Source organism: Mustela lutreola, chromosome 15 (genome assembly GCF_030435805.1).
Source record: "Mustela lutreola isolate mMusLut2 chromosome 15, mMusLut2.pri, whole genome shotgun sequence".
Taxonomy (NCBI): Eukaryota; Metazoa; Chordata; class Mammalia; order Carnivora; family Mustelidae; genus Mustela; species Mustela lutreola.
Window position 1 is genome coordinate 59569379 of NC_081304.1, and position 27357 is coordinate 59596735.

Genomic DNA, 27357 nt, shown 5'->3' on the forward strand with positions numbered 1-27357 from the left:
AGACATGGACGGTTGGAGGCATGGACGGATGGAGGCATGGACGGATGGAGGCATGGACGGATGGAGGTATGGACGGATGGAGGCATGGATGGATGGACAGATGGAGGTATGGATGTATGGAGGCATGGACGGATGGAGGCATGGATGCCGGCCGCGAAGAGATGACAGGAAGGGATGGGTAGTCGGAGACACTAGGCACAGTAACCCGGTGGAAGAGGAAAGACAGACGCCAGAGGGAGCTGACACAGCGCAGTAAAGCGGCGGGAGGGCGGGCCGAAGAAGGCTTCGAGCACTGGGGAGCGCGGCGCGCCCTGAAGCAAAGCGTCACGCATGTGGAAGCGCTCACCCACGTGCGCATCCCCTCATCCTTCCTCCCAGACGGTGCCGGAGCTAGCTCCGCCGCCCCCGCCGCCTCCCTCGCCTTCACCACCGCGGCGAAAGCAAACAAAGGGGAGGGGACCCCCGCGGCGCCCTGGGCGCAGGGAGCCAATCACAGGGCTCTCCCCTCCGGGCAGGCGGGCGCCTCCTTGCCGGGGAGCCCAATCGGTTCCGACCGGGGCGCGGAGGGGCGGGGAGATGGGCGGGCCGAGGGGGGGACGGGGGACCGCGCGCGCAGGATTGACCAGCCCACCCACCCCCTCCCCCGCCCCGGGAGCGGCGGGGCGGGGCCGCGGAGGGGCGGGCGCGGGGGAGGAGCCAATCACCGCGCGGTCTGAGCCCAGAGGGCGGGCGGCGCCGCGGCGCGCGCGGTCCAGGCTGACGCAGCTGGGCCCTGTTCCCCAGAAGCGCGGGGGGGCCTGAGGGGCGGGGGAGAGGAGAAAGAGCGGCGTGCGCGCGTGCGCAGTGGCTCGGGGAGGAGCGGGGGACCTGGCAGCAGGCTGGGAGGCTGCGAGCGAGCCGCGAACCGGGCGGGCGGCGGGCTGCGGGCGCGCGCACCATGGGGGAGAAACCGGGCACCAGGTAAGGGAGGTGGGGCCACGCGGCGGGACGTGGGCGGCGGCTCGGGGCGGATGCCGGGACGGTCCCCGGACAAGGACACCGGGGAGAGAACCCGGGGGCCGGACTCTTGGGTCCCTGGGGGGGCAGCCATCTGGGGCCGCGCGCCTGGGTCCTCGAGGATAATGAGGGGGACGCATGCTAGGGCCCTTGCAGAAACCGAGGGCTGAAGGCGATCAGGAGCCTGGCGTCTGGGTTCTCGCAGGGATGTGGGGGCCGGACGACTGGGTTCTCCGGTGCAGGCAGCGATGCAGGGGCGGAGGAAGGAGGAGCAGGTGGCTGGCCCTAAGGGGTTGGGTATGGGAGGTCCGGATGCCGGGAGGGGATTCCCCCCCTCGAAGGCTCGTGCCGAGCTGCTGGAGAGCCTCCTGTCAGGTAAACCGCAGGCAGTCGGGCTGTCCCAAGGGCCAGGTGGCTCTGCTTCCAAACTTCTGCCTTCCCCCAGGTTGCTAGGAACAACAGCTTCATCTTGGGGGAGTAGAGTGCATGACGACCCTCCCCGCTTCTGGGCCTTACTTTTATTCCCAGAGGTGAGGCAAGGCAGTATCTGCCCTGAGCACGCCATCCACTCCCCGGATGTTTTCTGTGCAATCGTCGAGGCGCCTTCCTTCCACTGATACCCCGAGTTCTCTTTTTTGGTCTCTAGCAAAATCCACTTCCTCTTGTGGGCCAACACCCCCCAAGGGGATAGTGGGTGAATGCCCAGGTCCCTGGGGAGCCGGAGCAGAAGAGGAAAAGATTGGGGCCGTATGCCTCTATCCAGGAGGGACCAGGATGGGGCCTGGGTCCTCAGACATCACTTGGCTGAAAAACATCATCATCTCAGCCCCACCACTCCCTGCCCGCAGAGGATGAGAACCCAGGCTTCTGAGCACCCCATCTAGTAGTATCAGAGAGATGATCAGAGGGAGGACTGGTGCCCTGGATTAGGGCTCAGACACCCCCAAAGAAAGGGGAAGTCGCTGACTTGAGGGAGGCCCCCAATTTCCGTTATGTGGTTCCGGGAGGAGGATGGATGGACCAGAGGAGGACTGCTGACTTGGCACAGTCCCCGCCACCTCCGTCTAATTCTGGGCCACAGGAAATGGAGAGAACATCTGCTGTCGCTGGCCCCCTCGATGGGCACCTCTGGGCACCCCCACAGTCTGCCTCCTTGGCCGACCTCGGTGTACAAGTGCTGCTGCTCCCCAGCCTCGGCTCCCAAGGGCAGATGGCCCTGCGGACACTTGGGGGCCGTTACCCCACAACCACCATCAGTGGCTTCATCCTAATAGGAGGAAGCCCTGGGACATAGAGGAAAACTTGAAGCAAAGACAAGGGGACTGGAAGGTGCCCTAGCTATCCGTCCTTAGAGTGGGTACTTGTTCTAGCTGCCACCCTACCAGTGTTTACTCTCCTTTATTGGATGGGGACACCGGGGGCCACCATACCCTTTGCCTTATGGCCTTTGGATAGCCTGACCTTCTGGGAAGAAGTGGCAAGTGAGGTTGTTAGAGCAAAACCGGGGACGGGGGTTATTGCTGGAGGAAGGACGGGCCAGTCTGCGGGACTTCTGTTTTTACTTGCCGAAGACCCTTCCCAGGGCTTGCTGCTGAGACAGCGCATGGAGATGAGGAAAGTCAGACCCACAAGTGGCCGGAGCCCAGGCGGTCACCGGATACCTACTACACCCACAGCAGTGGGCAGAGTCTGGGGTTAGATTGTTTCAGCTTGGGGGAGCAAATCCCTTGCAATTCAACACTTAGTGGGGATTGCAGAGATGGGAGAATACCAGTTTAGTGAGGGAGAGCGTGGGCTCGGAGCCAGACTGAAGCTGTTCATCTGAGCCCCACCGTTTCCACCCCGTGGGGCCTTAGGCTAAACCCTTCAGGCCCCCGTGCCTCAGCCTCCTCACCTGTAAACTAGGAACACTGGGACCTCCACACGCAAAGCCCTTGAAATGGCGCTGAACCTGGGGCATTCTCCTGATCAACAGCAGCGGGCATCGCGGTTCTAGCAATTCGCTGGCCTCGTGCTGGGGGTGCAAACTGAGTACGGCCTCCGGCCATCACAGGTGACCTGCTGGGGCAGGTGATGTGTGGCTCGGGGCCTGTGCAAGCTCTCACACCGCTCCCCCAAGAGGAGTAACCAGGGTCCAGGCTCGATCTGCTTCCCAAAGGAAGTGATAGCTGAACTCGACCTCCGGAGATGGGCTTTGGGGCTGCTGAGATCAGAGATGGGGAACGGTCGGAGGTTAATGGAATCAGGTCACACTAAAGTAGTGCCTACAAGTAGAAACACTCTAGGCGCAAAAGCCAGGGCCATTGCCCTGCTGGGCACTCCAGCTGTCTTTGAAGTACCGGAGAAGTCGGGGACAGGGTTCGGTCCTAGACAGAGGCTCCTACAGCCTGCCCATTTGGGTCCCTTGGGGCAAGTGCTCTGGGAAGAGCCTGGGTAGTTCCTGTGGCAACCAAGGGCCATTGTCCTAGGAGGAGGGGACCTAGTGGGGGGGGGGGTATTGGGAATATTCAGGCCCTGTGGTGGCCCTTCTCCTGGGAAGAAGTGGGAGGGGTAGAGCTGGCAGAGCCCCAGAGCCTGCAAGCAGAGTCCCGGGTGAGTTCAACTTCTCGGGCCAGGGTGGGGAGGTCCCCGCTGCCCACTGTGAGGCAGCGGGGTTTCCCTTTCTATTTTGCTAGGGTCTTCAAAAAGTCGAGCCCCAACTGCAAGGTGAGTCCCCCATGCTGCTTCTGCTCCCAACCCACTCCGGGCTCCTGCAAGGCCCAGCCTGCCCCTCGCCCATCCCCAACCCCTAGCTCCCCACTTCCTGTGACAGCTAAGAGCTGACTTACTTCCTTCCCGAAGCCCCTTGCCGCAAAGGCCACTCAACCCCAGCCAGCGGCGGGGCTGGGTGGGGACAGGTCCCTGGGTGGGGACAGGTCCGGGTCCCTAGGCTAGAGGAAGGGGGAGGAGCCAGGAGCCCTAGGCTATACCCCTCTTGGGAGTGGGCCCAGGGTTCCTGGGCTGGGAATGGGTCAAGAGCCCCTAGGCTATGGCCTATGTATCCCAGAGCCCCCGAGAGGAGCCCGTGAGACCACACCCTGCTCTCTAAATGACTGGGGGGCCCCCCTGAGTCCTCTCCAAGCCCACTCCCCACTCACCACACACACACACACGCTTGCCTGACTTGTGGACAGAGGTGCAAAAAGCTTCAAGGTTGGGTAACCTGGGAAACCCCACTGCTCTCCCCTTCTGACCCTGTTGGGAGGAACCCCAGGGCTAACCCCAGCCTGGGAAAGACCAGGGGCAGGACGAGTGCTCTGGGGCTTACGTGCCCCGCACCCTCCTGCCCCATCCTCCCTGTGCCCCTTCTGTATCCACAGCTCACTGTGTACTTGGGGAAGCGGGACTTTGTAGACCACCTGGACAAAGTGGACCCCGTAGGTAAGTGTATCCAGAAAGCAGCACCAGGCCCCCAAGACAGGGAGAGGCTCCTGGGCCCAGAGATGGAGGGGAGGCCCTGACAGGAAGTGAGTTTGTGTGTCCCTTTCCCAGATGGCGTGGTGCTCGTGGACCCTGACTACTTGAAGGATCGCAAAGGTACTGGCCCGAGAGCAGGGGGCGCCTCAGGGAAGTCGGGGTGGCCCAGTGGGGCGGGAAGAGGGAAGTCAGTTTCAGGCAGGTTGGTTGCTGCTGGGGATGAGGGCTGGGGCCGGGGGGTGGGTGTGGGATCCTGACCACCACCAACAACCCCCCCCCCCCTGCAGTGTTTGTGACCCTCACCTGCGCCTTCCGCTATGGCCGCGAGGACCTGGATGTGCTTGGCTTGTCCTTCCGCAAAGACCTGTTCATCGCCAACTACCAGGCCTTCCCGCCGGCGCCCAACCCCCCGAGGCCCCCCACCCGCCTGCAGGACCGGCTGCTCAGGAAGCTGGGCCCACACGCCCACCCCTTCTTCTTCACAGTGAGGACGCCCTCCACCCTCTGCAGGGCAAGGGGGCTGCCAATGAGTTGCGGGAAGGGGGGACGGTGAGGCCCCTGCTCCAGGCACATCTGGAATCAGCAGTGAGGAGGAGACCCTGGACAGCCCCCCCACCCCGCCTTCACGGTCACTCTTGTGTCTGCCTCCTCCCTGGGGCCCCTCCCTTCTTCCCCTTCTCACCCATCGGGACGCCTCCTCCAGCCTCTTAGTGGGGATTGGGAGAAAGATCTGGAAGAACCGAAGCCTCCCCTTGCCTCCCCACAGATCCCCCAGAACCTTCCCTGCTCCGTCACCCTGCAGCCAGGCCCTGAGGACACGGGGAAGGTACAGCGGGAATGGGTCCGAGGGTTCAGGGGACAGAACGGGCTCCAGTAGGAGCCTGGCACCCATCGAGAGGGGGGCTGTCAGGGAGAAGCCAGGGTGGGACTTGTCCCTGGTGGAAATGTGGTCTGTCTGCTCCCGGGTGACTCTGGGCACTCCCAGGTGAGTATAGGGGCTCGCCTTGCAGACAGGACCCAGGCACTGCCAGGTACTGGGGGCTTCGGGAGGCAGAGGACGAAACCCCAGGCCCTACACTCCTCAGCACACAGCGATGGGGCAAGAACCCCTGACCGAGGCGAGGGAGAAGGAAGGGTGTGGTGGTGTCAGGGGCCTTGTGTAAGATGTGACCTTTTCTCCTCCCAAGGCCTGCGGGGTAGACTTTGAGATTCGCGCCTTCTGTGCCAAATCACTAGAAGAAAAAAGCCACAAAAGGTGAGGGAAGCAAGCCCCCCTCCCCATGCTGTGAGCATCCCCTCTCCACGCCTTGGAGCCCTAAGCCTCAGGGAGGCAGCGCTGGGGGTCCGGGTGTCTGAGGACTCGCCCCCTGCCGCCCCTCTTCCCCACCCCCAGGAACTCTGTGCGTCTGGTGATCCGAAAGGTGCAGTTTGCCCCAGAGAAACCTGGCCCCCAGCCTTCAGCAGAAACCACACGCCACTTCCTCATGTCCGACCGGTCCCTGCACCTTGAGGCCTCCCTGGACAAGGAGGTGGGGTGCGGGGGCAGGATGCAGGGGCTCCAGTGCAGAGGGCCCTGGGGGGAGGGCTGGAGCCACCTGCCAGGACAGCTGGGTGTGGGCGTGGGTTTAGAGGGAGACCGAGCCACGGGTCTGTGTGGGGGCAGGGGGGACGCTGATAATGGGACCAGTGCAAACAGATCGCATTAACTTGACCCCCTCTTCCCGAAAGCTCTACTACCACGGGGAGCCCCTCAATGTCAACGTCCACGTCACCAACAACTCCACCAAGACCATCAAGAAGATCAAAGTCTCTGGTAGGAGGTGGGGGATAGGAGGGGGTCTTGGGGGTGGGAGTTGCTGCCCACGTGGTATGATTTCTGCGCAGGGACACACCCCAGTGCGGGAGGCTGCCTCAGAAGGAGACACAGCCCCGTGGGGTCCAGGGCAGGGGGCCTGGGGGGCTGCAGCCTGCACTCCAAGCATGGCTGCCTGACCTCACCCCGCCCCGCAGTGAGACAGTACGCCGACATCTGCCTCTTCAGCACTGCCCAGTACAAGTGCCCTGTAGCTCAGATCGAACAAGAGTGAGTAACAGAACACCCCGGGGCTGCACCTTAGGGCAGAGGAACAACCCTGGGAGACCGTCCCCACTCTGAACCGTCCCCACCTACAAGGGCCTTCCTTCCCGGCAGGTGGCTCTGAGCTCGCTTTCTGGAGTGGACTGAGCTCTAACCCAGCCCCCATTACCCGTGGGCCCAAATAGGGCAGCGCTGGTGGGGGGGGGAGCTCCCGGGGGTGGGAGCAACCACCTCGCCCGGCCCGCCCCCCCCAGAGTCTCAGTCTCCTGTCCCTGCTCCCCAGTGACCAGGTGTCCCCCAGTTCCACGTTCTGCAAGGTGTATACTGTCACCCCGCTGCTCAGCGACAACCGGGAGAAGCGGGGTCTGGCCCTGGATGGGAAGCTCAAGCACGAGGACACCAACCTGGCTTCCAGCACCATGTGAGCGGGGAGCCGGGGGGGGGCTCCCGTGGCCCAGGCTCACGCGCTCCTTCAGGCTCTGTCCCAGGCACCCAGTGCTCTTGGGGCTCAGAAAGGACCAGAGAATCCAGAGGGGGAGGACAGACAGATCAACGGCGAAACGTACCACCCGTCTAGTGACGAGCGTGGAGAAGGAGCAAGGCAGAGGAGGCAGGGCGTGTCAGGGTGGGCGGCATGTGTGCCCTTCAAAGAGGCCGCCCCCCACCCCCAGGCGTGAGTCCTTCTGAGGAAGGACCCAGAGTAAGTCGGTGACTGGCCACACAAGGAGCGTCCTGGGCAGAGGGGTCCGGTGGCCCAGGCGCTGTCTCTGCAAGGACGCGCGAGGAAGTGTGGGGCCGCCACACCTCTGGGTGATGGCCACACCGCCACTGAGTCAGGGCCGGGCCTCCCCCAGGGCGCCCAGGTGCGAGGGGAGCACTGCGTGAACACGCATGGCAAGCCAGAGGCCAGAATGAGTGGGGAGGGGTGGGGGGGAATGCGGTCGGGGTGGCGGAGAGCTGGATGGTGCCGGGTCACAAGGACAGGTCACAAGGACACTTTAAGCTGCAAGCGGGTTCGGTGCCGAGGGGTGCCGCGGGGTGCTTGGTGTGAGAACAGCACAGCCCACACTGCGGGAGGCCACGGCTGGGACGGGGTCCCACCCAAACCCCCTCGTTGCAGCGTGAAGGAGGGCGCCACCAAGGAGGTGCTGGGCATCCTGGTGTCCTACAGGGTCAAGGTGAAGCTGGTGGTGTCTCGTGGCGGGTGAGTGTGCGGGGAATGTGGGGCGCGCGGGGGTCTCCTCCCGGTGCGACCGCGAGGGCCTCTCACACCACCTCCCCCATCCCCCCCGCAGGGACGTCTCTGTGGAGCTGCCTTTCGTCCTCATGCACCCCAAGCCCCACGACCACATCACCCTCCCCAGGCCCCAGACAGGTGAGCGCACCCTGAGCCCCCCACCCCCGCGAGGCGGCCGGAAGCAAGGCCAGGGGAGACCCGCTGGTCCCCCCTGGCGCCTGCCCACCTACCCCTCTCCTCCTGCAGCTGCTCCGGACACAGGTGTACCCGTGGACACCAACCTCATTGAATTTGATACCAAGTAAGAGACTCCACCCCTGCCTTCGACCTCTGACCTCTGTGGCCAGAGAGCCCTGCAGCCCCCCAGGGTGCCCTCACCCCTGCTTTTCTCCTCCCTGGGGAGGGAGGGCCGAAACACCCAATCCAGATGGCGTAGCCTCCTTGCCCATGGGTCCAGCCCCTTCGCTCGGACGCCCCGTGTCTGGGAGGGGAGCGGGGGGCCGAGCAGAGGGCCTGGAGCCCTCACTGCCTCCCCCTCCACCGTCAAGCTATGCCACGGACGACGACATTGTGTTCGAGGACTTCGCCCGGCTCAGGCTAAAAGGGATGAAGGAGGAGGATTATGAGGACCAGCTCTGCTAGGAGTGGGTGGGTGCGGAGGTGGGGGGCAGACTCTCCGCCCTCCCCGCCTCTGCCCAGCAGCTCCCCCCACCCATGCCTCCCCTCCCTCCCTCCCGCACCGGCCGCCCCAGGCACACACTGGACCCATCTCTCGTGGAACATGGGCCTGATGTTTTGGACTCCAGCTGCGCCCCCCCACCCCCTCCCCCGTGGGCGGCAAGCTGTGTTCAGACTAAATTCTGCAGAGGGTGCTGGAAAGACAGCGGGGAAGTGGGGAGAAGGAACCCCGCGTTCAACCTCACATCACAGCAACAGCTTCCCTTTCCAGGGAGAGGAGACCCTCTTGGGGGAGCAAGGCCACTTCTCTGTTTCTGAGCATAAAGAAGAAATTAAACCTTTTCATAGGCAGGAGCGTCTGTGTCTTCCGTGGGGGGTGGGAGGAGCAGACCGGAGCTATCAGGGACCGGCCGCGGGGGGCTGAGCACCCAGCCAGCCTCCTCGCCGGGCCCCAAGGCCATCAGTCGGTGTCCGAGTGCTGGGCTGCCCTGTGCTCCACGGAGGCACTGAAACGCGATTGCTCGGCCCAGAACCTGCAGCGTCAGCTGTCGCATTCACAGGGGAAACAGCTGCTCACTTCCCCGAAGGCTGGGGGCCTTGGGAGCTGGGCAGGGCCGGGCTCTTCCTCATTGCCGCTGGCACACGTCACCACTCGGTCATGTGTGCTGGGTGCTCGGCTCCGGCCACCTAGTCCTGGGGCTTGGTGGGAGCCCGGCCACAGGCCTCCCTGGACAGAAGCCGCACGACATTCCGTGGGGCCGGGGGGGAGTCTCACCTGTGACATCCCCCTGCGGCTTCTCGGATGTGCGTCAGGCACTCCCAGATGCCGGGCTGCAGGGCGGGAGCAACCCTCCACGGACAAGGCCTACCCCCCCTGCACCCACTCCCACTCCTGTCACCCAGCCTTTGTCTCCTGTGTCTCGTAAGGCTCATCATTCACTCAGCAGCCCGTGCCTGGGGTGCCCGTTCCGTGCCGGGTATCACAAAGGACATCGCAGTGACCAAAGCCACCATTAAGTCACTCCCTGGTGACCTCGTGACAGTATCCATGCTCCAAAGGAGAAGTCCAGGGCGAGGAGTGCTGACCTCGGAGAGTGCTGACCTAGCCTGGGGTTTGGGAATGATCTCTCCGGAGGGAGGGACCTTTGAGCACAGAACCGGCAAATGAGGAACGGGCTGGAACCTTCTGGGCGATGGCAGCACTATGTGAGAAGGTGGGAATGGGGCAGAGACAGCAAGGCCAAGTGGTTCCAGATGGGGCCCGGGGGCCACTCCTACGGGCCTTCAGTCTGTAGAGCCTGACATCTAATTAGACCGCCATTTTCCCACGGACTTAAGTGCTGCCAAAATGCCAGTGCCCTTGGCTGCCCCCCGCTCCCCAGTACAGCCCACCCTGCACAGCCCGGCCCCCGCCACACAGAGGAAGCGCCAGCATCCCCTGATTCCCACGAGCCCACTCTGACCTCTGAGCTCTCGGCCCAGAGCTCAGCAGGATTTCAGGTGAATCAGGACTCCCCACTCCCAACCCCCAGGGAAGGGGGGAGGCGAGATAAAGACGCACCATCCCTTTATTTGAGCCTTCCAGTGCTCAAATAAACCACAGATGCTGTTCTCATCTAGTCACACCTGCCCAGGTGCATTTCCCCTTATTCCGGACAGACAGTAGCACAATGTGCCCTCCTGTCCCTACCACGCTTTTCCCGTTAGTGGTGCCTTCCCTTCTGCAGCAACGCCTACAGATCTTCCTTATTCTTTCAGTCGCCCTGTGACTTTCCACTCCCTGGGTGGCCTTTATTTCTACCCATCTCCTGCCGATGGCCGTGAAGGAGGTCCGCTCTTTGGCTAGGCAAACACCAGGGCAGTCATTATCCCCGAAGACAGGTCTTCTGGGCACACACGAACTGGATCTGCAGGACAAATTCTTCTTCTTTTTTAAGATTTTATGTATTTATTTATTTGAGACAGAGGAAGAGTGTGAGTGTGAGTAGGGGAAGAGGCAGAGGGGGAAGCAGACGCCCCACTGAGCAGGGAGCCTGATGCAGGGCTCCATCCCAGGACCCTGGGATCAAGACCTGCACCGGAGGTAGACACCTAACTGACTGAGCCACCCAGGCACCCCTCAGCAAGTCATTTTTAACACATCGTAGGTGCCAACACTGGGCACTGGGTACACGCCCGGGGCTAATGTCAACCTATGGTCTCTAACCTCAGCTGGGCCCTCAGTTCCCAATGAGCCTCTGTCCCTCTCTGTCTTCCTGGCCACCTCCCTCGCCACCTTGCAAATCTTCCCCCATGCTCCTAGTGACTTCTGATTTTCAGAGATGAGGGCGCCAGGAACGGATGGCTGCAACTTCCCGCCTCGACCCACAAACACCAACGGGGATGATTCCCTATGCACCCAAGCTCAAGCCGCCGCCTCCTTCCACCGGTGCCCAGGTCGCTCCTCTCCCACCTCCTCTGACTCCCCAGCTCATCCCGCCATCCCCTCTCTTCAACCTCTGCCTCTCTCTCTGCCGTTTCTCCATCTGCGGTACGTCATACATCCACGCAAGTCTCTTCTGCTCAAGGAAGGATGGAAACCAGAGAAGACCCTCTTCCACACTCCAGTCTCTTCCACATAAAGTCAGTCTCTACTCACTTCCTCACTACCATTTCACTTTTCGTGCATTCTGTTCTTTTCTCTTTTTTAAAAACTATTCATTTATTTATCTGACAGAGAGAGAGGGAACATAAGCAAGGCAAGTGGGAGAGGGAGAAGCAGGCTTCCCATGGAGCGGACGCGGGGCTCGATCCTAGGACTTTTGGGATCACGACCTGAGCCGAAGGCAGACGCTCAACCCACTGAGCCAACCACGTGCCCGGCGTTGTTATTTTCAAAGTCATGGACACACCAAGAGTAAGGAGTCAGATAGAAGCACAAGGCTTATATCCCATGGCTCGCCAGCTCCCTTCTCAGAGGTAGCTGCTTTTACATCCTTTGATGTTTTTCCTGGTGTTGACCTTCAAGCAGCGTGCTCACTTTGCTGCTTCCTGACTTTCGTCTTAAGCATCATTGCTGGTGTCCCACCATACGACGTGAAGACTGAGCCCCCTTCCGTGTCTCTCCCCAGCAGTGAGAGACTCCCACGGGCCCCATACTCCCGAGAGAATAGTATCGGGGGAGGTTAGATCAATAACCAACATTCACACGTGCGCGCCTACATTACCCGGCATCCTCGTGCTGTCTATCGATGACCTGTCTCCTCCGGCACCAGGTTGTCTGCCCTGAGTCACTGTCATTTAAAGAATCTGTTTATTCTCTGAGTTCATCCCTAACTCTCCAGATGACCTGTGGAGCATGCTGAACTACCCACGCTGGGCTGTTTTATTGGGGGAAAAATTATGTTGCTGAATCATTGCATTTTCAGCCCGCATCCTAGCACACCCGGAGAAGAGAATTCCAGATTGGAACAACTCAGGAAATAAACTTTCATTTAACCCCCATTTTCTTTTAGTTCTTTTTTTTCTTCTAGTTTTTAAAAAAATTATTTATTCATTTAAGTAGCACAGGGCTCAAACTCACTACACGGAGATCAAGTCTCACACCCTTCTGACTGAGCCAGCCAGGCGCCCCTAATCTCTGTGTTCTTTTTTAAAAAGATTTTATTTATTTGACAGAGAGAGACACAGCGAGAGAGGGAACACAAGCAGGGGAAGTGGGAGGGGGGGAAGCAGGCTCCCCACTGAGCAGGAAGCCAGATGTGGGGCTGGACCCCAGGACCCTGGGATCATGACCTGAGCCGGAGGCAGACGCTTAACCACGGAGCCACCAAGGTGCCCCACTCTCTGTTTCCAATACAGTTCTGCCCCGGGTGGGCCTTTCATGCAAAGACCCTCTGTTTCCCGCCTTCAACAAAGAAAACTCCAGTAATGGGATGGGCGGGGGTGAATTTAAGAGTAAATCAAGTTGCTTTTATGCTTTCTTCACTACTGGCTTCATCTAGTCATTACTAAATCAGTCACCAGATACCCTTCTGTCTTGATGCTTCTATCTAAATTTTTCCTATTAATTCCTCTGCTTCTCTTTGACCCCCAAATAAGACCCCCCTCCTTGTTGTTCTTGTATTAGGACTTTTAAAAGCAGCGGAGTCATATGCTGGGTCCCTCACGCTGAACCGACTGTCTCCATCCGTTGGCTAGCCCCGTGCCGACTAGCATCGTTCCCCGTGTCCAGAGCTGTCCCGACCGACCTCTCCAGAAGGAACCCGGCCGGAGCACACGTCTGGAGAATCCTTCCAGGGCTCCCAAGGGCTTTCAGGACGAGGTCCAAACCACTTAGCTTGCAAGCCTTTTCCTGCTCTGGCTCCGGCTCCCGTCTCCCGTCCGCGCGGTTAAGCCGCAAGCCCCCGGCTCCCGCAGCGCCGCCGCCCGGAATCTTGTGTCCGGGCGCGGGCAGGTGCACCGCGCGCCCAGAATCCCGTGTCCCCCGGAGGTGCACTGCGCGCGCCTCCAAGCGACGGCGACCTCGCTGTCACCTGAGAACCCATCCCGCTCAGGACGCATCCCCAGACGACGCCGCGTAACCGGCGACCAGAACGGGAAAGGGGGGCTGAGCGGAGCCCGCCCCTGGGGACAGGCTGCCAAGCCCGGTGTCCGCGGGCATCCCGCCCCGGAGGAGCCACGCACCTGTCCCCCAGGCCCCTACGAGGGGTGCCCTAGCACCCCGGGGCTCCCAGCATCCTCACCCAGCACCAGCAGCCGCGCAACAGAGACCCCAGGAACGCCGCGGAGGCGCGCAGGGCCGAACCGCCTTGGACCGGGAAGCCAACGCCCCGCTGCCTCCTCTTACCACAGGTGGCCGCCAGGTGGCGGCGGCGGCGCAGAACAGGGTGTGCGCACAATACCCTGGGAATTGTAGTTCGCCAGGTCGGCCGGCGCAGAGCATCCTGGGAATTGTAGTCGCAGCCCCCCGAGCACGCCCCGCGCAGGCGCACACCGACAGCCGCTTCCGGGTTCAGGCGCCGCGTTTTGCAGAGAGAGAAAAACCCCGAGGAAGGGGCGGCCGGGGGTGGCGATGGCGACCTACAGCCTGGCCAACGAGAGGCTTCGCGCGCTGGAGGACATCGAACGGGAGATCGGCGCCATTCTCCAGAATGCAGGTTCGGGACACGACGGCCGGCGCCCGCGCTCACAGCGGGGAGGGGAGGGACCCCGGGGGCCGGCGGGGGGACGGGCTCCGCGCGGGCTAGCCCCGGCCAGCCCCGGCCAGCCCCGGCCCTCTGTCGGCCCCCGCAGGTACCGTGATCCTGGAGCTGTCCAAGGAGAAGACCAACGAACGGCTGCTGGACCGGCAGGCGGCGGCCTTCACGGCGTCGGTGCAGCACGTGGAGGCGGAGCTGTCGGGGCAGATCCGCTACCTCACCCAGGTGCGTGCGGCCGGCCGCGCCCTGCGCCTCCGCCTCGGCCCGCGGGGTCCTCGCGGCGGAGCTTCGGCCTCTGGAGCGGTGGCGACCCGGCCTCCAGGGAGCCGGTGACCTCCGCCGAACCCTCGCTTCCGGGGGTTCCCGGAACCCCCTCGGGAAGGAAGACGTCGAAGGCGGCTTTGCCTGCCTCGTTGGCCCGCGAGCCGCCGGGCGGGGAGGCCCTGGGGAGGGACTGGTGGTCGGTGCCAAAGCCAGGGCCGTGCGCCCAGAAACCTGACCTGACCTCGGGGTCTCAAGGGGCGGCACCCTGAAAGGAGGGGCAGGGGTGAGCCGGTTCTCCCTGTGCCAGACGCTGAGTGTTTACGACGTGCCGCTTTATCTAATCCTGCAACAAGGCTAGGAAGTCGTTGGGGTTACCCACATCTTACACGAGGTTAACAGGTTCGGTGATTTACCGAATGACCGCGTGACCGGGCCCCAGCGGCGTCCGGCTCAGGGGGGACAGGAGGCAAGAGACCAGATGCTAGCTGGGTTAGGGAGCTGGCTCAGGGGAGGGGTGTGTCACCGACTCATCTGACTGTCCTGTAGGTGGCCACCGGGCAGCCCCATGAGGGCTCCAGCTACTCTTCCAGAAAGGACTGCCAGATGGCCCTGAAGCGAGTGGACTACGCCCGTCTCAAGCTCAGCGATGTGGCTCGAACCTGTGAGCAGATGCTGGAAAACTAGGCCAACCAGCTAGAGCGAGAACTTGGAAGAAGGCCACCACCAGCACCCGGGACAAAGCCCAGAGACCTGTGGCGTGGGACATCAGGGCTGCCACTTTGGGCCCGGCTGGGCAGGGTATAGGGGGCAGAAGGTGGGGATGGAGACACTTGAAGATCAGGCAACCCTGACTGCTCCCACAGGTGCTCCCGCAGGTGCGCCAGGAAGTGCAGACAAGCTCAGACAGAGATCAGACCACCAGCGCACTTCCTCCAACACTCCGTGCCCTACCCCAGGCTTCTGTAGACTGGACCAGCGAAGGCATATTCTTTTTCATGGAAAGAGACAAAAGCAGAACCAGGGGTTTTAATTAAAAAATACAGCAACGGAAGCAGGGAGCTCGGACTCTCACTGGAGCATACGTGGGTGATACTGGGATTGAGGAAAGAAAATCAAGGGGGTGGTGGGACCCTGAGGGTAGGCGCTGGAGCCAGGAACCCTGGGAAGGGGGCAGGAGCCTGAGGCCAGTGTCTGCAGAATAGAAGAGTCAATAATTATAAAAATAATCTTTAGTAATTAAGCACATAATTTGTCTAGGGTATCACAGTGAATTGTAGATTTTATGTTACAGCATGGAAAAGAAATCGCGGAAGAGCAGACAAGAGGGCAGTGGCCGGATACTTGTATATTAAATATCAACTGGCTGTGGAGTGCCTAGCATGTGCTAGAGATTATCCTGAGTATTAAAGATGTGCGGGGCTGCATAAAGAACGGCGTCTACCCTCTCAGATTTCCGCTCTCCACTCAGGCACTGGAGTCTGATGCCACAGGTGTATAATACAGCGGCAAATCTGGAAAAGAGAAAGGGTTGAAGGTATCAGCTTTAAAATTAAGGAAAGTTGGGGGACTAGCTTGAGCTGGAGGATTCGATTCCCAAAGCTCAACAATACAACCGTAGTACAGGGCAGGTGCTCAGGAGAGACTTGTGAACTAAATAAATGGCTCCCACCTTCCTTCATGAGTTCCTCTCCCCTTAGCCTGCTCTAGCTGCCATCTTTTTTTTAAGATTTTATTTATTTAACAAAAAGATAGCAAGAGCAGGAACCCAAGCAGGGCGTGGTGGGAGAGGGAGAAGCGGGTTTCCCACTAAGCAGGTAACCCAATGCGGGCCTCCATCCCACCATCACAGGATCATAACCTGAGCCAAAGGCAGACACTTCACAACGAGCCACCTAGGCGCCCCTAGCTACCATCTTATATTGCTCCAAGCCCTGCCTGGCTCTGAAGGTCAAGGATAGGTCCCTGGGCCTGAGATGGCTTTCCTTCCTCCCTCCCTCTTTTGTAACCGTCTCTACCTGATCTTCTCTCATGGCCTATGGTTCACGATGCAGACAGATGCTATCTGTCTGCTTGGGGCAGGTTTCCGGTTTCCGGCCACCTAAGAGCTTCTAGGGAGAGGGACCCCAGAGGCTCAGCTTACCTGGAGTGTGCTGCAGTGACTGCTCCCTCCTCCTCCTGCACAGCACGTACAGGAGGACCACAGTGAGAACGAAGATGATGGTCAGGAGGGAGACCACTGGCACCATGGCTGAGGTTCTCGCGGAAGGCCCTATTTGTTCTTCCAGCTGCTTCTGCCTCTCCTCAGACCCCCGACCGTGGCCCTCAGTGGATGTAGTGATGTCATCTGCACGGGTGAGGTTTCTGTCCAAGGACTGGGCCCCTGCTGGAAGCATGGGCTGTGCAGTGGACTGCGAGGCAGGTGGCAGGTGCGTCGGAGCAGGGGAGCCTGTGTCTAAAGGTGCCCTTTGTGTGGGCTCAGGAACCTGGGTGCTGGGAGGAGGTAAAAGCTCCTGGGAGGCCGCACTCCCGGAGTTAGCATATCCATATTCTGGAGAGGCAAGAAGTAAGGAGTCAGAACATCAAGATCACAGCTGAAGGCCAGAGAGGAAGGCAGAGGCGGAGGGCAGAGCAGGGTGGAGAAGGAAGTGAACCGACCAGCAACAAGGAAGCACTGGGAAAAGCATCTGCACCGGGACGTGGGGGACACCTGGGCTGGAACCCTGACTCTGCTACAGAGTTGCTGTGTGTCCTTGTCCCTTGTCTCTTGACCTCCCTGGGAGGCCTTTCTTTCAGCTATAGAGCGGGGAGAATTCTAGCAAGGGCCACAGTGGCCAGGAGGATGAAGGGAAAGCCTGTGTGCAGGTCTCTAGCCCACAGACTGGTCTGTGGGCCATGGAGGAGACGCAAGACTACTTTTCTGCAAGTGTTAGGACATTTTGTGTATTTATTTTATGAGAAAAATACAGCAGGCGCATCTCAAAAGTGGCATGTGTACAGTTAAGAATTTGTTCCTCTTATCATATGTAAATTTAGCCTCAAAAGAGAAATGGCAACAATCAAGTATTGAGCTCCATGATACACAAGCTGAGATGTTTGGGGGTGAAGTGTGGTCATGCCTGCACCTAACCAGGAAACGCATCAAAAAATAAGGGGCACCTGTGGGGGCTCAGTCAGTTGAGCGTGTGCCTTCAGCTCAGGTCATGATCCCTGGGGTCCTGGGATGGAGCCCGCATTGCAACAGGGCTCCCTGCTCAGCAGGGAGTCTGCTCTTCCCTCCTCCCTCCTCCTTCCTCCCTCCCCCCTCTCCCCTGCTCAGGCACTCTTTTCTCTGTCAAATAAAATTGATGACGAAGAAGATAGATGGGCTCGCACTAAAGCAAATGTGGTTATGTGCTATAAACTTGACATTGTAAAACAGGAATTTGTGTCTGCTATATTTTGTACCTACTATATAAAAGACATAAAATACAAATACATAAAAGCTAGAATCGTAGCTAGAAACGTAGACTCCAAGTAGTGGTCCTATGGGTGTCCCCTGGACAAGTCTTTCAACTTTTATGTAAGTCTTTAAATTTCCATAGTAGAATACTGGAAAGCAAAAGTAGTGCCTTGGCTTCCAGAAAAATATTAAATAAGAGCACGGGAGGGAGTGGCACAAATCACAACAGCGATGGTGGGTGACACTGGGTGAACAGGGGTCGAGGGGACTTCGCCTGGCACCAGGTACAACAGGAAGACGAGGTGTCATGGGGAGGGGACCCAAGCAAAGCCCACAATGAGGAGGAGACGGCTGCCCTGGAGACAGACCCCAGGGAGAAGGGGGAAGCCCCGTACCTTTGCGATCAAACCAGCTCACCAGTTCTTGAACCCAAGCATCTTTGCTCCCCCCACACACGCTGCGGGAGTGTAGCTGGAACCTAGGAAGGAAAAGCCTGGTCACCTCAGCTCTTTCCTCATTCCAAAGATGTGAAGTCACTGCCAAGAGCGGGGCGGGGTGGTGGGGGGAACCCTTTCTGCCCCGCCTGGGAAATTCCCAGGTAGGTGGGAAAGGGAAAGCAAGGCATGGATAATTGCTAGGCGAATGGAATCCTGGGAGGGGGTCGCTCCCCCAAGGAGTTCCAGGTCGACTGCGAGGTTCCCGGAGGCACCCAGAGGCGCTGCGCTCCCAGCGCTCCGGGAGATTACCTGATGTAGGAATTACAGCGATCGTAGGCTCTCAGGTGCTTTCGGAAATGTGCCATGACCTCCCCCTTCGGAGGGGAGTGGGAAGAAATCCTCCTGTGGCAATAACAACTGCCGATGACGCTGCCCTCGTTGCCATGGCCTGGGGGGGCGGGGGCGACCCAGGTGGTCAGCGCAGGTTCCCCGCTCAAGGGGCTCCCCTCCCTGTTACTAAGCCTCTTCCCTCCATCCCGGATCTGACCCCCGGGCCCAACCCACACATCCCACCCCCAAACACGTCCTGAGCATGGCCTGGACCCGGATGTCCCCCAGCCTATCCCCTGCCCCGGCTGCCTGGGGACCCCGGCTCGCCACTTACCCAACACCCCCCGTCGGCCCTCGGCGCCCTCTTCCCGCTTCCCCCCCACCCGCCGCCCGCACCCCGTGTGCGGACTCGGGGACGCGGGGGCCAGCGCGGTCCGGGACCAACCTGGCGGAGGCAGCAGCGCCAGCAGGACGAGGAGCGCGAGGAACCGGGCACCCGGGCTCCGGCTCATCTCCGCGGCCAGACGGGACCGGAGCGCGGCGGCCGGCGGCTTGGTCCCGCGCCCGCGGGGACGCCGGCAGCCGCGGCCGGGATGCTGGGCTGGAGTTGCGGCGCGAGCTGGCGGCGCCCTCTTCCCGCGATCCCACCGTCCGAACCGACAGCGCGGTCGGTACTGCGGGCCCGCGCGCGCCCTCCGCCCGCCGCCGCGGGGAAAGCCCAGGAGGCGGGGCCCCCCTCGCCCCCGCGCCCCAGCGCCGGGAGCCGGCCCCGGACCACCGCGCCAACAGGGACCGCCCGGGAGGTGCGCGCAAAGCGAAGGGCGAGCGCGGCGGCTCGGCGGGGCGCGCGGCGCGGGCGGCGGAGCGACGGGCTCGGCGCGGCTCCGGGGTGCCCGCCCGGCCGACCCAGGTCAGGCCGCGGCCCTTGGAGGCGCGGCCGCTAGGCTCCCGCCACCCCCGCGGCGCTTTCGCTTCCCCGCCGGGCGCCGGCGCCGGGCCGCGGTCACATGCCGGGTGATGCCCCGGGGGAAGTCCGCGAGCGGCGGCGAACCCAGTCCGGCCCCCTCCGCGCGCGCCTCGGGCGCTGGGGGCGGGGCCAGCCGGGCAGCGGGCAGCGGGCTCGGGCTGCCCTGACGTCACGCCCGCCCCCCGCCAGCCCCGAGGTATTTACCTTCGAAAAGTGGCGGCGGCGGCTGCAGGTACCGGAGTGAAGGGGCGGCCGGGAGGGGCTAGGTCCGCGGGGCCCCCGGCCGAACGGATCCAAGCCGAGGGGATGCCCCGGCTCCGGTCCCTCCCCCCCCATACCCTACAGATGGATCCAAAATAATCCCTCCTGGCCGTCCGGTCCCCATAGGATTACCCTACTCTGGAGGGGCTGGGCCGCAGATTTAGGCCCCAAACACCATCACACTCCTGACTACTCGTCTTAACCCCTGCTAGCCCACTTCCAAGCCTAGCCCCGTTCTCCCCCTGAACTCCCACCCTGAGCCCTGAAAACTTGTCTTGAGACCCTCAACCACGCCCCCATTTTGTGAACCACCCCTACCCTCTCCCTCACCATACACCCCTTCCTCTCTCTGCTCAGTCTAGGCCCAGACCCTGTGGCCCTGAAGACATGGAGTTTGTTTCTGGATACCGAGATGAGTTCCTTGATTTCGCTGCCCTCCTCTTTGGCTGGTTCCGAAAGTTCGCGGCGGAGCGCGGGGCTGCGGGGTCCAGCCTTGAGGGCCGCTGGCGCCAGCTGGAGGCTCAGATCAGAAGGCTGCCCCAGGACCCTGCCCTCTGGGTGCTTCACGTCTTGCCCAACCGAAGTGTGGGCATCAGCCTGGGGCAAGGGGCAGAGCCAGGCCCTGGACTAGGCCTGGGGGCTGCCCGGTTCCTGGGAGATGAACCCCCACTCCACCTGCGAGACCTAAGCCCCTATGTCAGCTTTGTCAGCCTGGAGGAAGGGGAGGAAGAGGAGGAGGAGGGGGAGGAAGAGGAAGAGAATGGAGAGGAGGAGGGTGCAGGCCTGGAGAAAGTAGACCGTGGCCAGGCTGGGGAGCCAGTCCCCGCCAGCAGGGAGTCCCCCCAGGAAGCAAACCCTCCAGGGGAGACAGAGGAGGCTGCGCAGTTGGCAGGAGGCGGAGAGGATGGTTTCCGGGAGGACAAGGCAGAGGATGAAGCCGGCCCTGAGAGGAGGAAGGGGCGGAGAAGCGGTAAGAACACCTGGGCTGGGGACTCACCCTTTGGAAGACCTCCTCCACCAAGCAGCCCAGCGGGGTGTCACCAATGGGTGGCCTGGCCTGCAGGGCAGTCTGGCCTGGAGAGGTGTTTTCGTGGACCCACGATGTTTTCTGTTTTTTCAACTGGAGCCAGTATTTATATATTGAAAGGAAAGAATTCCAGAAGTCTCAGAAAAGCTGGAAAGTTCCAACAGCAGGCTCACACTTCTGCATGGCCACAGACACCCTGGCACCGGTGTCCCCTTCTGATGAGGCATACCCTCTCTACCCAGTCCCCTCTGTTCACTTCGCTGGCCCGTCTAGCCGTTGCATGTATGACGTTCATACCCCTGCCCCTGACTTCTCCTTCCTTCCCCAGAGGCCGCCCCCCTGCATCTTTCCTGCCTCTTACTGGTGACCGATGAACATGGCACCATCCTGGGCATTGACCTGCTGATAGACGGAACCCAGGGGAATGCCAGCAAGGCCTCAGGGACGGAGAACCTGGCTCCTCGGGCCTACGCTCTCCTCTGCCACAGCATGGCCTGCCCAATGGGCTCCGGAGACCCTCGAAAGCCCCGGCAGCTCACCGTGGGAGACGCCCAGCTGCTTCGGTACAGAAATGTGGTATCTGAGGCTGGGGAGGCATAGGGATCTGGACTCCTGAGCCCCCCAGCCTGATGGTGCCTGCCCCCATTCAGAGACTTGCAGAGTCTGGTCCCAAGGCTGGGAGTGAAGTTAGCCAAGGCGCCAATGCGGACGTGGGGTCCCCGGCCAGGCTTCACATTTGCCTCCCTCCGGGCTCGAACCTGCCACGTCTGTCACAGGCATAGCTTTGAAGTGAAGCTGACACCTTGGTGAGCAGCCAAAAAGGTGGCATGAGAGGGAGGGAGCCCCCCCAACAATCAGGCAAGCAGAGAAAACTGGCCGGTGGGGGAGGGAGGGCCTGGGAAGTCAAAGGAGGGAAGAAAGCAGGCTGTCCCGAGCAGAGTATTCAGAAAAACGGACCGAATGATACACGGGCAGCTGCAGGGCACACAAGGACCAAGCACCCACAGGGCTGAAAGCTGGGTGCCCACCACCCCCTGTGACCCCAGCCCCCAGTGCAGTGCTGTCTTGTACTGTGGCGAGGCTTGTCTCCGGGCCGACTGGCGGCGATGCCCTGACGACGTGAGCCACCGATTTTGGTGCCCAAGGCTTGCAGCCTTCATGGAGCGGGCCGGGGAGCTGGCAACTCTGCCTTTTACCTATGCCGCAGGTACCCCAAGGCGATGGGGCAGTGGGAGGGAGGGGAACTGAGGTAGGGGTTTGGGACTGAGGCTGGGTGCCTGGGTACAGGGTTCTGGGTCTGAAGGCCAAGTGCTTGGGGATTTAGGATTGGAGGCTAGAGCCCTGGGGCTGCAGACAGGGTCTGGAGAAGAGGAGTGTGAGCCTGCATCCCCCGCTGCCCAGCCCCACCAGTGATTGGGGGCCATCAACAATCCCTTGAGTTTTTAGACCCTCGGTTTTCTCATCTGTCTAATGAGTATTTTTAAAAACGGTAAAATTGTTACAAGGACCCTATGGGTTTGGTGCCTTTGGCCCTGTAGACACTAGGAAATATTCGTTCTCTGGAGGACCAGAACCCGGTTCAGAGCCAGGGGCCTCGAGAAGAGCTAGAGCCTGGGGTTCTAGCCACCAGGCCCTCAACTGCTCCCCTCCTCCTTCTCCAGAGGTGACCAGTGAAACCTTCAACAAGGAGGCCTTTCTGGCCTCACGGGGCCTCACTCGTGGCTACTGGACCCAACTCAGCATGCTCATTCCAGGCCCTGGCACCCCCAGGCACCCCCGGGGCAGCGCACCAGCCCTCAGCCTTCTTCTCAGTGGTTCGTGTGGCCTCTCTTCAGGCATGGGTCCCTTAGCCTAGAGGGAAGGATGGGGAGAGAAAACAGAGCCCTGGATAACACCCCCATGCACGCACCCAACTCCACTGCCACCCCCACGGTCATTTCAGGCCTTCCCCAGTCCTCAAAGAAGTCACCCCTGCCCACCCCATCGAGAAGCCGTGTCCACAGGCAATCTCCCATTCCTCTTGCTGTAGCTCCAGGAAACATAGCTCCTTTGGAAGGAAGAGGGGGATGAGCCGGGTGGGGGCCTTCCTGACACCGGGATCCTCTTCTTCCTTCCATCCTTCCAGGAGATCCCTACCAGCTTCTCCAGGGGGATGGGCCTTCTCTGATGCCCCCTGTGCCCCCAGATCCACCCAGGGGCCTCTTTGGTGAGCTGGAGAGGCCCTGAGGGAGCTAGAGGTAGGGACAAAGACGGGCGGGTCAGCAGTCTGAACGGCTGAGGAAGAGGGGGCTATTAGACTAAAAGGGGTTGGGATCTACACGAGGGCCAGGTCCCCCACTAACCCGCTCTCCCCAGGCTCATGGCAGGATTACTACACATGGAGGGGCCTCGGCTTGGACTCCCCCATGGCCGTGCTTCTCACCTACCCGTTGACTGTGTATTACGTCATCACACACCTGGTGCCCCAATCCTGTAAGGAGAGCAGAGCAGCGGGAGTGAGGGGGGCAGGGAGCTGGAGGGGGACACGGGGAAGGGAGACCATCTTCTTAAGCCTCTAGCTTCTCTCCCAGTCCCTGAGCTCAACATCCAGAACAAGCAGTCACTGAAAATCCATGTGGTGGAAGCAGGGAAGGAGTTCGACCTCGTCATGGTGTTCTGGGTAAGTCCCTCCAGGACCAGAGGCTGGGCATTTGGGCGTGGAGCTGGCGGTGGGGCGGGACCTTGATCTGTCCTCTCTGCCTCAGGAGCTCTTGGTCTTGCTCCCCCACGTGGCGCTGGAGCTGCAGTTTGTGGGTGACGGCCTGCCCCTGGACAGTGACCAGCAGCATTTTACCCTGCAGAGGGTGAGGGTTGGTGGGGGAGGAGCTGCCCACTACCTCCTGCACTCCCTTTGCCTAACATGCCCTCCCAGTGCCCCAACTTGGAGCGGTTTCTCCCCTCCGCTCCTGGCTCCCCAGGATGGCCCAGAAGTATCTGTTCGTCCGGGTTCTGGAGTATCTGCGCGGCTCAGCTCTAGCACTAAGGAGAAGGGGGGCCGAAGGGACCTGCAGATCAAGGTGTCCGCGCGGCCCTACCACCTGCTCCAGGGGCCCAAGCCGGACCTGGTTATTGGTAAGAGCCTGGGGTAGGAGTGTGGGGACATGGGCGAAGGCCGTGGGAGACAGCTTCTGCCCGCTCTCCCTCGGCCTGCAGGATTCAACTCTGGCTTCGGTCTCAAGGACACTTGGCTGAGCTCGCTGCCCCGGCTACAGGTGGGGGATGGGCCAAAAGGGACCTGCTTTGGGGCTAAAAGGGATCTCCTCTCCTGCCACTCCCCCTCCGTCCTCCTCCTCCGAAAGCCTCTTCTTTCCACTCTCTGCTCCAGACCCGGGGCGCGCCCAGGGCCCTCCTGACCCGGTCTGTCTTGTCTGTCTGCTTCGTGCCTCTCCCGCTCCTAGTCTGTCTGGGTCCCGGGCTTCCACCGCGGTCTGCGCCCCTGGCGCCTGGGGAGGGGCTGGGCGGAGGCGCCGCTTCGAGAGTCAGAGGCCCGCGTCCACCGCAGTCCCTCCGAGTCCCGGCCTTCTTCACGGAGAGCAGCGAGTACGGCTGCGTGATGGACGACCAGACCATGGCGGTGGCCACCGGAGGGGGCACCAGCCCCCCGCGGCCCAACCCCTTCCGCTCCCCCTTTCGCCTGCGAGCCGCGGACAACTGCATGCCCTGGTAAGGGCCCACGACCCCCGCGGGGTTCTGCGCCCTCCGGAGAACCCCTTCCCGCGACCCCCAGCCCCGCCCTCGCTGGCCTCAACCCCACGCCCACACGGCGGGCGGGGCGCAGCTCCCGGGACCCCGCCCGCTCGCTCGCCCACCGCCCAGGGGCGTCGGGCCTCCCCGCATCCCCCCTGTCCCGTCGAAGCCACGCCCCTGACGCGTCCCGCCCCCTCAGGTACTGCAACGCCTTCATCTTCCACTTGGTCTACAAGCCCCCGCAGGGGAGCGGGGCCCGACCCGCGCCCGGGCCGGTGCCCCCGGTCCCGGCCCCCGCCGCGCCCCCCGCCCCCGCCCGCAGGCGCCGAGGGGAGAAGAAACCCGGGCGGGGGGCGCGCCGGCGCAGGTGAGGGCTCAGGTGTGGCCGCCCCCCGCCCCCCCGCACGCCCCGGGAGGGAGAACCGAAAGGCGCGGCGCGGGGCGGCGGGCTGGGAGTCGGGGTGAATAAAGCATCGTTTGCAACCGCTGGGTCCGGACGCCCTGGTTACACACGCGTGACCCGCGCTAGCCGTGCGGGGAGCAAGGGTTTTGGCGTACTCGTTTTCCTCCAGCTTCTTTCAGCCCCGCGACCGCTGCGGTCCAACTGCGACCCTCCTTGGTGACCCCACACTTCTGCTGTCTGTGTGCCAGTCTCTAGGCCGCAGTAGCCCTCAGCGATCCGCCCCGAGTCGAGGCGGGACCCAGGAGCGGAGAGGGGCTTCTCACTGGCGGGCAGGGGACACACGAGCTCCTGGGGGCGCGCAGGCCTTGGCTTAGGGGCCGGGAAAGGCCACCGGCCCCCCAACCGTGGGCCATCCTCCACCCATTCCTCGCGCGCCACGGAGACCCAGCTTGTGCTGAGTCACACTGGGAACGTCCCTCAAATCCAGGCAGGTCATGTCCACTCTCACTGCCTACTCGCGTGTCAGGCAGGGAATTCCTTCTAGGACACGACTAAACCTGCTTAAATCTCTCCGTGACCTTCCTCCACTCTTAAAATCCCCGGAGTGTGGGCTGGGTTTAGTGACTCAGTCACTGAGTATAGAAAGGGAAAAGTAGTGGACGCGCCTGGCAGACACCGCCTTAACCAAGTGATGAAGGTTAATGAGCCTAAGTCACGTGGACATCCTGTGCTTCCTGAGGTTTTGCAATGAGAAAGTCACTTCACCCTCGTGTTCTTCCCAAAAATCCATAACCTCGGTCTGATGGTGAGAAAACAGCAGGCAAGTCCACACTGGAGCCGTCCACAAAATGCCTGGTCATCCTTCTTCAAAGCGTCCAAGTCACTGAAGGCAAGAAAGGTCCCAGAAACTGACAGGAAGGGAGTAGGACAGGGGACCTCCGACCAGGGTGTGGTCCCCTGCCTTGGATCCTGGGGCAGAAGCAGCACATTAATGAAAAACCTGGAGGAATCCCAACGAGATCTGTAGGGTTTAGCTAATGGTATTGCATCAATGCTAACGTCTTTGTCTTCATAAACAGGCCACGTGGCTTACGGGTTCTTCTCTCCCTTTCTTTCATTCTCTTTTATTATAAAGGTTTTAGCATCTAAGTTTCCAAATACCCACAAAAGCCCAGAGACTGCATCAGAATCTCTATGTACCTATCACTCAGCTTCAACAATTATCAATGTTTCTCTCATTTCATTCCTACTTCTTGGGAATCTACGACACAATAAGGCATTTGCCAGGTTCCCGGAACAAGAGGTTCTGAAACCCTTGGAAGCTCCTTAGTGAAAAGGGTGATAGGAGAGGATCTTGGGTCATTCATCGCAAGCTCTCCCAACCATACCTGAGTTTATGCTAATGAGGTGACCCTAGGTGGACCCCATTTAACTTCCAATGGGGGCTGGTTGCTGGGAATAGTGTGAGTGGAGTGCCGGAATTTTCACCCCACTTTTCAACCACCAGGGAGTGGTGAGGAGGCTGGAGCCTGAGTTAGTCCCCAAGAGCTCATCAGTCGTGCTAAGATAATAAACCCTCCCCAGAACCCCCTCACCAGTGGGGATCCGAGAGCGTCTGTGCTGGTGGGCACCCTGAAGCAGGTTCTGAGGGTGGTACAGCTGGAGAGGGCATGAGGGCTCCCCACCCCACCGCCCACCTCTTGCCCTGTGCATCTCCACCACGTGCCTGTCCCTGAGTTGTGTCCTTGGTAATCAATCAGTGGTGGGAAACCGTGTTCCTGAGTTCCATGAGCCGCTCTAGTAAATTAGCAGACCTGCGGAGGGGGTCCCGGGAGCCCTAACTTCGACTCAGTCGTACAAGTACAGAGGCATCTAAAGTGGGGGCAGCCTTGGAGATTGAGCTCACTCTGGGGACCTAGTGTGAGACTTGGCCGAAGAGGACATCAGTTTCCCACCCCACAAGGTGCGATCTGGGCAGGTGGAGAATAGGTTGTGTGGGGAACACACGCACATACACACAACTTTGGTATCAGAGTGCCACGAGTAAAAACAGCTAATCGATAGTGTCAGCAGTGGGCTACACTGGCCTTGGCTCCCAGAGAGATGTGGTTTGGGAAGAGGAGGATGGGTAAGGGATGCGGAGGCCTACCTCTCTCGGTGGCCGTGCGGTCCCTCGTGGTGTGAACAGCAGTGGGCCCCACTCTGTTACCGAAGACAAACTGACCAGTGGCATTTAGAACGGGACCCATCCCCCAGAGAGCTGGTTCCCTGGCTGTCTAAGAAAAAAGGGAAACAAACACACCATTCCCTGGTCATTATCCGCAGTGGCCAAAATGAGATTTTAAAGGAGTTTTGGGGTGCCTGGGGGCTCAGTCAGTTAAGGGGCTGCCTCCGGCTCAGGTCATGATCCCAGGGTCCTGGGGTCGAGGCCTTTATCGGGCTCCCTGCTCAGCCCAGAGCCTGCTTCTCCCTCTCCCTCTCGCCCCACTCATGCCTCTCTCTCTCTCTCTCTCTCTCATTCTCTCTCTCAAATACATAAATAAAATCAGAAAAGAGTTCTGGTTTAAGCTTAGGTTTTTGTCAGCCTAAGTCTCGGCCACTAGCCTCGGAGATGGCCACGGTGAGAACGAGTGTGGCCTGGTCACGGGGAGGAGGTTGGGGTCACTGCAAAACCAGAGACACCAGCGGGTATGGTGTGAAAGAGTTGCCTCATTCTGTAGATGATATCATCAGCTTCCTGGAGAACATTTTTAAAGGTGGGTTGTGAAAGAGACTAATTGAAGGGCATATCTTTGGCTTTAAATGCTGCAGAGTAGACTGTCTGAACAGAGGCAGGACTCAGCTCCTTCTTAAACCCCACAGGTGGCTGCCTGCCATCC

General features: G+C 60.9%; 4 protein-coding genes across 8 annotated transcripts; 3 read left to right on the forward strand and 1 right to left on the reverse strand.

Annotated features, from left to right (window-relative positions):
- The first annotated feature begins 807 nt into the window (after positions 1 to 807).
- ARRB2 (arrestin beta 2) lies at positions 808 to 8798 on the forward strand. The gene is made up of 15 exons (XM_059147688.1): positions 808 to 960; positions 3672 to 3702; positions 4356 to 4416; positions 4528 to 4572; positions 4740 to 4936; positions 5219 to 5278; positions 5640 to 5707; positions 5846 to 5981; positions 6181 to 6265; positions 6463 to 6535; positions 6813 to 6950; positions 7650 to 7733; positions 7825 to 7904; positions 8013 to 8067; positions 8315 to 8798. Exons 1-15 carry the CDS (start codon positions 938 to 940, stop codon positions 8406 to 8408), a joined length of 1230 nt encoding a protein of 409 aa, XP_059003671.1. The 5' UTR covers positions 808 to 937; the 3' UTR covers positions 8409 to 8798.
- Positions 8799 to 13403: 4605 nt separating this feature from the next.
- Positions 13404 to 17309, forward strand: MED11 (mediator complex subunit 11). Its single transcript, XM_059147690.1, has 3 exons — positions 13404 to 13582; positions 13719 to 13849; positions 14435 to 17309. Exons 1-3 carry the CDS (start codon positions 13498 to 13500, stop codon positions 14570 to 14572), a joined length of 354 nt encoding a protein of 117 aa, XP_059003673.1. The 5' UTR covers positions 13404 to 13497; the 3' UTR covers positions 14573 to 17309.
- Positions 15103 to 18673, reverse strand: CXCL16 (C-X-C motif chemokine ligand 16). Its single transcript, XM_059147689.1, has 5 exons — positions 18540 to 18673; positions 18074 to 18212; positions 17723 to 17805; positions 16029 to 16436; positions 15103 to 15399 (listed from the first exon to the last, which is right to left on the reverse strand). Exons 1-5 carry the CDS (start codon positions 18604 to 18606, stop codon positions 15353 to 15355), a joined length of 744 nt encoding a protein of 247 aa, XP_059003672.1. The 5' UTR covers positions 18607 to 18673; the 3' UTR covers positions 15103 to 15352.
- Positions 18674 to 19101: 428 nt separating this feature from the next.
- Positions 19102 to 24544, forward strand: ZMYND15 (zinc finger MYND-type containing 15). Of its 5 annotated transcripts, XM_059147684.1 has the most exons (14): positions 19102 to 19293; positions 19680 to 20292; positions 20678 to 20912; positions 21000 to 21155; positions 21396 to 21556; positions 22011 to 22163; positions 22475 to 22555; positions 22705 to 22821; positions 22920 to 23008; positions 23094 to 23192; positions 23307 to 23460; positions 23542 to 23600; positions 23891 to 24051; positions 24275 to 24544. In XM_059147684.1, exons 1-14 carry the CDS (start codon positions 19102 to 19104, stop codon positions 24444 to 24446), a joined length of 2442 nt encoding a protein of 813 aa, XP_059003667.1. In that variant the 3' UTR covers positions 24447 to 24544. The 5 variants fall into 5 exon arrangements, with proteins under 5 accessions (XP_059003667.1, XP_059003665.1, XP_059003669.1 ...); XM_059147682.1 differs by having other exon boundaries at positions 23094 to 23460; XM_059147686.1 differs by lacking the exon at positions 22705 to 22821.
- Positions 24545 to 27357: the final 2813 nt, after the last annotated feature.